The following is an 11,183-nucleotide window of genomic DNA, read 5'->3' on the forward strand; positions in this document are numbered from 1 at the left end:
ATAAACGAAAGAGAGAGAGAGAGAGAGAGAGATGAAGAGAGGGAGCGAGAGAAGGAGGACAGAAGCAGCATCCCCAAGAGTACCGAACTGAAATCGTATTTCTAAACATCGGTTACGGATCGTTATCCGATCGTGACAATCTGTATAATCGAAATTCTGCCAGTAAAATAACGAGTGACAGATAAGAAGGGGTGAATTTACGAAATTCGCGAACAGAGAAATTTATTTATTTAATAAATAATAAATGTGATATAATATGTGTATATATAATTTTTTGCTAGATTATATTTGTATATTTATATATGTAATTTAAAATTTTTTATAATATACATATTTAGAATTTATATATATTATAATTATATATGTATAAGATATATATATAATATATTTAAAAATTCCAAATATATACATTTAGAATTTTTATATACATATATATATATTTTATTAAAATAATTATATTAACATTATATATATATGTAAATAATAAAATTCATTTAATTCTTCTAAAAGTGTATGATACGTAAGATGTCTATTAAAAAATTAATTTTAAAAAATTATCTATATCTCGAGCAGATTCTCGAGCTGTAGGATAAAAAATTATTCCCAGATTCACTTCCTCTTCCTGTTCAAATTGAATAGTCAAATATCTGGCATTGTACGAGTCACGTTTATCGTTAGTGTTTTCCTTTAAAGTATGACGTAGATTCTTCGAATCGAAGTCTTTCATCGTAGTCTCGTTTCAATTGCTGCTGTGCTGCAGCAGCAACCAGTTCCAACCCCCAATCCCCCGTAACTTCCGACATCCTCTCCTCTCGGCGTCGTCCTCTCACGTGGACGGCAAAAGCATGCGCGTGTTCCTGCGTTGCACCTGCGGCGGTATAAAAGGCCGCGCGTCGGATGCATCGAGTTCAGTCTGATCTCGATAATTTCAAGGTGAGCGTCGCAAGACTCTTACGTCGAGGAAAAAGGGATCCAGAGACAGAGCGATCGTTGAAACGAAAATATATACAGCGAAATAAGTTCTCGGGAGGGTCAACAAGTGTTTAACAAGTGTTTCTTTCATGTGCGTGTTAAATCACTCGATCCGAGGATAATAACTTTCCAACGTTCTATTTATTCTCTCAGAAGCGTGTGACAGGATCTTAAGTAACAAATAAGTCACTTAAGATGGAGGACTCCTCGCAACTGACAGACCTGAGCGATCATCGATCACCCCAGCATCATCATCGGCACCACTATCATCACCATCATCATCATCATCGGGGTAGAACGCCCGTGGGCGAGATCGGCGACGACGAGTGCAGCACCGACAGCGGCTGCAGCAGCGGCGGTAGCACCGGAAGCGGCAGCAAACGCCTGTCGCGTTCCGGAAGCGGCGAACGCCTGTGCAGATCCAGCCGATCGCCCAGAACCCACAGTTACTTGGACCGATTGCGGGGACGACCGACGCGATCCCAGGAACGGTTCAGCAGCAGCGTCCAGAGATCGTCGGAACGCACCTGGAGCCCCTTCAAGGACGTGAAGAATCTATCCCTCGGCGGGGTATCGCCCTCGTCCTATTCATCCAGCCCCTCGGACGCGCACAGCAGCAGCGACAGCGATTCCTTTAAGAGGCCGTCTACTGCGGAGACTCTGCGCCGGACCTTCGAGAGTTTGAAGATCACCTCGTCCAAGTGGGAGAACAACAAGGAGAAGAAGCTCGTGAAGAAGAGTCCGAAAAGAATCTTGCGCAGTCCGGTGTCCTACATGTATGTCCGCGGACTATCCGGTCTGCCGACTCAAAGGGTCCCACGAAACTCGGGCTACCTTCAGTAGCGGACGATAAGGATTTGCTCCTGCCGGGATTCAATCGAGCTTTATTGATAAATAGATCCTGAGATTCTAGGACCAAGACACACTTGTCCTATTCATCCAGTCCCTCAGACGCGATTCCTCAAAGAGGCCATCCGGTCTGCCAACCCAAAATGATCTCACGAAACTCGGGTCATCTTTAGTAGCGGACGATAAGAATTTGCTCCTGTCGGGATCCAATCAAGCTCTATTGATAAATAAATCCTGAAAGATGAAGGACCAAGACACACTCTGCCAGATTCTATCTCTCGACGAGGTCCTGCCCTCGTCCTATTCATCCAGTCCCTAGGACGCGATTCCTTAAAGAGGTCATCCACCGTGAAGACTCTGCGCTGGGCCTTCGACAGTCTAAAGATCACCTCGTTCAAGTAGGAGAACAACAAGCAGAAGAAGGGGATTCGTGAAGAAGAGCCCTAAAAGAATCCTGCGCAGGCTGGTGTCCTACATGTACATCCGCGGACTATCCGGTCTGCTGACCCAAAAGGTCCCACTAAACTCGAGTCACCTTCAGTAGTGGACGATAAAGATTTGTTCCTGCCGGGATCCAATCGAACTCTGTTGATAGATAGATCCTAAAAGATGTAGTACACACTCTGCCAGGAAAAGGCGAGGAATTCGTATTTAAGGATTAATATATGCGCAGTTGAGCGTGGTTCCTTCTCGACAGTTTTTACTTAAAAATTGCCCACGTGTTTTCAAAACACGAACTATTGCTGCAGATTTTCCTAAATTCTTTGTGGAATTTTACGTCCCCTTTTTCTAACTCATCGTTCGTTTTCATCTACGATATCACGCTGGGGATATTTTCTCCAATCGGATACTTCTGTCCTCAGTAGTACAAGTCAAGCGTAATGCCGGACTCATTTAGACCGATCGATTAGATCGAAACGAAGACAGAAATGAAAAGGAAAATAAACATTAAGATTCAGAAAGAAGATAATTGAATTAATCTATCAGTGTATGGATATCCGGGTACCTCCAACTGCGATTCGACATATTGACAATTTATTTCTAGCTGCTGAGCATCCGACATTCTTTTTTACTATATTTTAGACGGTTTATCGAATATAAAAGCTCTTTGTATTTCATTTTGTGTGGAAAAAAATTCCGGCACATTTGAACATTTAACATATAAAGTTACTTTAGGTACCTGGGTAGCCAAAAGTTAATTGACAGAAAGGGTTAAATAAATATATTAAGCGCAGATGGTTCTCGATACAAAATAGGACAAATCTTTGATGTATTCGGGATCGTCTGCGCGACACTTTCTAATACTTTTGCAACATCTTTTTACCGAAATCTTTGCTGTATCAAGTCATGTCGTAGGGTGTTTTAAAGCCAAGATACTCTTCTCGTAATTATAGTTATACACATCTTAACTTTTAAGGATACCTAATCTCGAGTCGGACTAATGTTCTCTCTAATTGAGCGATATATTGGAGGACATTTAGCGTACGAACATGCAGACTGATAGATTTAATGTAACATTAATCCTTACTCCATCATTTATCAGCAAAAATATGTAGGATTTCGCTAATCTTATGCTATACTTATCTTTATTGTATAACTTCCTTTACAATAGTTCACTTGGATTCTCTCTTCAAGAGACGAATGACTTCTTAAAAATTATAAAAAATACGAGAAATTACAATATAATAATAATAATAATAATAATAATAATAGTAGCGATGATAATATTATTAAGCAAAACATATCGTAAAGAGATATTCAAAATTATTTAATATGCGACAAGACACGACTCTCAGGTGCATTCTAACGGGTCTCTAAAGACATTTTAATTAAATATTAATTAAATATTAGATATTATTAATAAAATATAATAATATAATATAAAATATATATTATTTATATTATTATATTTTATTATAATATAATAATATAACATATAATATATATATTATTATATTATTAAGGAATTTTAATTAAATATTAATTAAATTACTGCGAGGGTGGGATACATATTCACTCGAAAATCGAATAATCAATTTCTCGATTTTTGTACCTCCGTTTATCGTTTATGATTATTTTTAATCGGCACTAAGAGACGCGGTCCTAATAGTCGTGCGATAGTCAATTAATATATCGAGACGTAAATAATACGTAAATACATCGTAAATAAATCTCTCTGATATCAAACAAGTTTCGAGTAAATTGATGCATAAATATTTTAAAATAAATATTTTTAGATTTCTTAAAGAATTTCTAAAATAGATATTCGTTTCGAATATAATTTGTCGTAACAAGCACATCAAATCCCAATTTCAAATGAAATACCCAATTAATAGCAAAAGTGTGTATCGAGTAATTATAAATAATTAAGGAATTAAGATTGGTATATCAAGAACATTATTTCAGACCAAAAATAAAGAAACTGCCCTCGACATCTTATATGAATAAAAAGCTGCGCGAATCATCGTCTTACATAGAGTCAAAAACAACCCTTGCGCAATAAAAATGTATCATTTGTAGGACGATTTCACAAAGAAGAAGAAATTGATTCATTCATATATAGTATTAAAAAACGAATATCTGATATTATCTGTGTGTGAATATATATATATATATATATATATATATATATGAGAATATGTGCATTCATATATCATGTAAAAATTAGAATCGAAAGATTTTGTCTCTTGAAATTTGAAATATTGTTAAAATTGTATAAAAATTCTTTATAAATTTATTTGCTTAAATTTATATATTTATTATCTTCATACATATGCAGATAATTTTTCGATTTCGAGTTTAATATTTTTTATAATTTTGAAAATATGTATATATATATAATACGTACATATACATATGCTTTGTTACGTAAATGGTTACGCAGCGTATAAGGCTAATCTAACTAATTGGCTGATGTAAGCGTATCCTAATTATTGCTGTTCACAATTAATAAAACGTACGACTGTGCGTCGAGGAAATCATCCACGACCGGCGGATACTGATTAATCTCGAAATAAAAAAGATAAAAAATTTTTTAATGTCATCAAAAAAAAAAATCGAAAAAATTTGCAAAAATTCAAGAATGAAAGAGATAGAGTATAAAAAACGTCTGTGCGATTCATTTCTAGTGCCTTGTAGATATTTCCCATACGTGATTGGGTGTTATATCACAAAATTGGCGAAAATGCAAGAAAGAGGGAGTCAAAAAATAACATAAAATTATATATTATCCGCCACAGTCAGACCTTCGTTACATATATGTGTAAGTACGATGCAGTCGTACAAAGAATGATTGTTGTGTGTGTGTGTGTGTGTGAGAAAGAGAGAGAGAGAGTGTGTCGCTACTAAAAAGATAAGGAGTAAAGATCAATTATACTCAGGACTGAATGTTTTGTATATCGTTTTGTCTATGTCGACATAATTTACGATTCAAATAAACGTTTTTCATTCTAAAATCGTTCTTCCTTCTTTCTCCTTCGTTAAATTCCATAATAATTAAGGATGCGTCGACAAAAATGCAAAGTTTTCAAATTTACAAACACATATAAGAATATCTGTAATACATTTTTCTCTATCGTGATATTATAATATTATTTTTTATGATAATAATATGAATTTTTAATAAAAAAAATTATTTATTATATATAATTTAAATATTAATAATATGAATTTTTTATCTTTATTATGATATTATTTCTGCTCTCGAAATAAGTTTGCTTTATACACACACACACACAAATATATATATATATATACACATACATACTTTCTTATTAAATCCTCGAGAGAAAAATACAATATTATAAAATTCATTAAGTTTACATGAAAGAGAATAAACTTTTTGAGCATTAGTGAAAAATTTTTTGCTTTAATTTTTTTATTATTAAGTGTATAAAAATATACTATAAAACTATAAGGCTGTCATATTATAACTTTTGCATTAAGATATCTAGAAAACCAAAGCTTTCATAAAAAATGTTTCATAGAAAAGGTGTAGGATTTCGAAGGGTTGAAACATTTTTGAGATTTTAAAGTTATCAATACTTTTTTAAACGCAACCACATCATAATTTTCTTATACAAATCGATTTCTCGTAATATTTGACATAAAAGAATGTTAAAGTATAAAATAGTCGAAAAAAATAAATAATTACGAGATTATTTTATACTTCATTTTGATAATTGATACGTTTTGATAAAGAATATTAAATATCTCACAATATATATACTCATTTTTCGATAATCTTATCTTTATCTTTCTGTATAGAATAATATTAAATAAATCAATTAATATGAGAAAAATTGATATAAAAAAATTACAAGAATTACTCTTGTAATTTAAAAAAATTGTAATTTGTAATACACACTTTTTTAAAATAATTATGTCTTTTTTGACATTAAATGATTTATTTCATTATTCTATGCAAAAAATTACTAAATTAAGATTATCAAAAATGAGTAAATATATTGCAAGATATTCGTTGTCAAAATTGGTCAGAATAAAATATAAAATATCTCGTAAACTATTCATTTTTCAACTATTCAACTTTAACGATTTTGTATGCCAGCTGTTACATAAATCGATTAATAAGATTAATCGACTAATAAGATTATTCCATGTAGAGGTATTTCTGAGATTTCGAGTTGCTTTATAATAACGAAAGAAAAATTTTGAAACCTACATATTATAAACTCGTAGTCGGAATAAGAGAAAAAAAATAATACAAATTATAAAACAATTTTTCGCTTAAATCTCACACTTATTGAAGAACAATGTACCTACTTTACAATTTTTAATAATTATGTATAGAATATAGGGACTAGAGTGAATGGCTATATTACTGGCAGTGTCCCTATTACTGTCAGTTAATATTTAAATGGTTTTTATAATCTAACCATAAATGTTACATTATTTTAAAAAATGTTTTAAAATTTTTCAATAAATTTACTTATTATTAAAGTGAATAAATAAAAATTAAAGTTAAAAATACTAAATTAGAGATAATAAAACAGCATGAGCCTATTACGAGCTATGTGAATTGATGTCAAACATATATACTTCCAAACTTTACATCAAAATCGTATAAATCTACTTTACAATGAAACGTTTCGACGCTTACTTGCGTCTCTTTAATCATAATTATGGTAGTTAAAACATAGTGAAACGTTGGTTAAGCCAGTACGATGTGATCCGTATTAAGTCAATCCTCCTCTAATATGTCCTAGGTCTCGTGATTTCTATTATTAAAATTATTTTATTACATATAATACTTCTTCAAACAATATAACCGAAATTCAAGTAACTTATAATATAACTCTCACCATAACTTCCAAATTAAAAAACCATAGATTGACACTAGTCACAGAAAGATAGAACATCTTGGTACTCATGTTGTAAATACAAAAGTGATACGAGTCGCGACCTGACACTCTATATATATCTGCTGCTAATTGGTAAACATGTTTTGTAGAAATTGTTTAAAAAGTTCGTTAGGAAGACTTCAATAAAGGAAAATAACTGCTATCTAATGTATATCTAAATCTTCAATTTTATTTAAACCTCTGTTTTGTTGTTTTATGAAAATCATCTCTGATATTAATCGTTTATAATAATTGGGTTCACGATCAAGAATTTTTATGTTTTCCCAATTAATAGAGTGATTTTCACTGATAATATGTTCAGATATTACCGAAGGTTTCGTGTGTAAATATCTAATATTATTTTTATGTTCCTTTATTCTTGTCTTCAATTGTCTTTTTGTTTGATCAACATAAGTCGCATTGCAATCCTTACAATTAATTTTATAGATAACATTATTGGTCTCCATCCTTGGTGCCGAGTCCTTATGCACCTTAATAAATTTATTTAGACGATTGAAACATTTGAAGCCTGTGGCATATTCTGTTTTTTTGAAAATTTCGCATACTCCCTCTGATAATCCATTAATATACGGAACAGCTATGAATCTTTTCTCCTTTTTATTAGTAATATTGTCATTAACATTAAACTTATAGCATTGTTTAATTTAGTGAATATTAAACTTTTTATTCTGGAAATAGCATTTTTGAATATAAACTGAAGAGAATATTCATTACTTAATAAAATATTGATGCTAAATTTTATATTTTTTGGTGAAATTTGGGATGTGATAATAATATAGATCTGTCAATTAAACTATAGATAATACCAATTTTATGGCAGGTAGTATGATTTGAATAAAATGAAAGATATCTGCTCGAATAAGAATTTTTTTGGTACCAATCTATTATAATCTTATTATTGTTGGTATAAATTTTTAAATCTAAAAAGTTTATAGATCCATTATCTTGTAATTCATATGTAAATTTGATTCTATCGTGAAATGAATTAAACATATCTAATGTGTTCTGTAAAGCATCTTTTTTGATCGCAATTAGAATATCATCAATATATCTGTAGTAAAACTTAATATCTTTGTCAAATTAATATAAAACTTTATTTTCTAAATCTTGTAATAAAAGATCAGCCACAATAGGCGATAGTGAAGAACTCATAGGTGTTCCAAATGTTTGGAAAACGTCTCATTGTAAAGTAGATTTATACGATTTTGATGTAAAATTTGGAAATATATATGTTTGACATCAATTCACATAGCTCGTAATAGGCTCATGCTGTTTTATTATCTCTAATTTATAAATTAACGAGCTTATTCATTCATTTAATTTATATGTTAAAAATACTAATTGAAAAACAACTTAAAGTTTGAGAAGCATGTTTTTTTTCATGGATTGCGTCCATTTTTGTTAAGAGAGTAGAAAACGGTACCTACAAAAATAATTGATTAAAAGTAAATTTTAAACTATAAGTTTTGTTAAAGCGCATTTTTTATTAATGTAGCGTTAAAATTGAGCAAAAAAATTAAATGATGAATAAATTATTAATTTATATAATTAAATATTATTGAGTCAGTAATATGTTCAGTTTTTTGATATTGTTCCTAATAATACTGTAAACAGTATTACGGACATTAATCGCGCAGTGAACGTACATAATACTGACAGCTAACTTAATCTATTTACTTGTGTCATTTATATGACGTAACATTAATTCAGGTTATGAAAAATTGACAGTAATAGGGCCAGAATTAGGTACAACATAATTTGGAGGTTGCCAGTATTAGGTGTAACTACATGTAACCGCATTATTATATTAATTAATAAATGACAAATTAATTTCATTTTATTTTTTAAATTTTATTCTTAAATTATATACTCATAACAAATTTAAAAACCATATGACACTGTAATATTATTGATCAAATATACATTTAATCAAATATATAACTGAACGACTAATATGCCAGTAATATGGCCATTCACCCTATATAACGTTTCTACAAAAAGTCTCCCAGCCATCAGAAAAATATTTAAGCGAGAGTACCATTTGATATAAAGAAGCATTGTTTTAAATTGGAATCGTTTTGCTATCCTTCATTCATATCCAACGAAAAGTCGTCCGAAGGATACGCGGAGTGCGTCAATAGTAACCTATGTAAACGCGACTGTCAGAATTCTGAGGGTTATACGTGACATGTCCAACTATAGAGACAATATTTCTTAGGGAAGAAGACAGAACGAAAGAGAAAGAGAGAGAGAGAGGGAGCAAATACGCTTGCCGCAGACACAGTACGTGTTTTTATCCATGGCCATGACAGAACTAAGGACTGACCTAGTTACAGGGGTTTGCACCCCTGCATGACGTCAGACGTGCGCGGTAGCCCCATTCACGAGTCTTCGACAAGGCAAATCGGTATACGGTGCCATGAAATATCATAGTTCATTCAATGATTCCCCCACTAACTCGTGTCCCTTTTCCTCTCTTATATTATTGTCATCGTCCCGTATCTTTCTCTTTGTCATTTAAAAATAACTTCACGTGTTTCCTACGATGTGTACTGTGAATGTAATATATTTCCATATTAAAGGGATGCCAATACTGTCTGTTTTATCGAATATTATTTTCATTTAACTATTTATTGACTGTACAAAATGAAAAATCCTTTACTAAAATTAAAGGATAATAACACACCTGGGCTATCATATATATGTCTATAAAAAAACATAGTTTTTTTATCGGTTAGATTGGGTTAGGTTGATCTGTAATAATTTAGTTTTCTTCTTTTTTATATGCATATATGTAGTAGTCCAGAATTGTTATTATAAATACTTTAATTGCAGTAAAGGATTTTCTATTCGGTATATAAAATAGTTAAATGAGAATATAATATTTATCAATAAAAAACAGACACAGTCGCAGCATCCCCTTAATCCAAGAAGATCACCGATTTCTTTCAAGTTTGATAAAAAATTAATTTATTGATTAATTAATATTTTATATTTAATTTTTTCTTCTATCATAACCTTCTGCATGGATATACCTATATAATTTCTATCGATATATACTGATACCTCGTGAAAACTTCTTTAGCCATCTTGAAATGAATTTTACTCAAAGATAACACAATAAGTTTTCTTAATTCTGTCAGACTGATTACAGATGGATTCAAATAAAACAAAAATTGTGTTACCTTTACCAAACTCAATTTACCCTTATTTTATTGTATTACATCTGGAACAATGCTAAACAAAACAATCAAACTTTGTAACATTTATTTCGATCATGCCCAGATAACTAGTGTGAACACAAGTTGCTTTCATGTTGCTAATAAAGATGTTAGCATTTTGCTACGCATCTATGTCGTCCATTGTACTGTTGTTTGCTAGCATTTGATGTTGGAAATGAAACATTTGCATGTTTTAAACATTATACTGGCATTAGAATTAAATAGATGTTGACAATTAATGCTGATATAATGATAGCAACATATTTATATCTGTTAGCAAATTGAAAACATTATATGCTAACTTTTTGTTAACAATATGCTTATTCAATATGTCCCTTCTTTAGTAAAACATTTGATTACGACAAAATGTTAACGTTATGTTAACTATACTTAACCATTCAAACATTTAATTCATATATTCTTAGCAAATAATCAACATCAATTGCTAGCATTTTATTTTTATACATTGTTTGAGCATCCTTCGTTATCTGGGATGCTAATCAATTTGCTCGAATTACCATATTTTAAAAGTTTCCGAAATATATATATATTGTACTTCTATTATTCTTAAAAAAATGCTCTATCAGAGGAATTAAAATCGCTTTTTTTGGCTAAAAGTCTTATTGGTTACACGAAACGCGCATAGTTTCCTGGAAATAGATGCAGCTTCCGACCGACGCGGATTGTCCGATGATGCTACGCTTCCTCTTTCCCCTACGCTATATCTTTGGCCCAGTTTCCCATTGGCGTAGTGTGACGT

The 11,183-nt window shown here is 31.4% G+C and overlaps 1 protein-coding gene across 1 annotated transcript; it reads left to right on the forward strand.

Annotated features, from left to right (window-relative positions):
* The first annotated feature begins 929 nt into the window (after positions 1-929).
* LOC114943600 (uncharacterized) lies at positions 930-3,674 on the forward strand. Its single transcript, XM_029319255.2, has one exon. The coding sequence runs from the start codon at positions 1,168-1,170 to the stop codon at positions 1,813-1,815; it is 648 nt and encodes a 215-aa protein (XP_029175088.1). The 5' UTR covers positions 930-1,167; the 3' UTR covers positions 1,816-3,674.
* The last annotated feature ends 7,509 nt before the right edge of the window (positions 3,675-11,183 follow it).

This window comes from Nylanderia fulva, unplaced genomic scaffold (genome assembly GCF_048542155.1).
Source record: "Nylanderia fulva isolate GAGA-0341 unplaced genomic scaffold, ASM4854215v1 Scaffold14, whole genome shotgun sequence".
Taxonomy (NCBI): Eukaryota; Metazoa; Arthropoda; class Insecta; order Hymenoptera; family Formicidae; genus Nylanderia; species Nylanderia fulva.

What these genes read in the sequence shown, in the direction of transcription:
- LOC114943600 (XM_029319255.2), top strand. Translation starts at nt 1,168, where the DNA reads ATGGAGGACTCCTCGCAACTGACAGACCTGAGCGATCATCGATCACCC.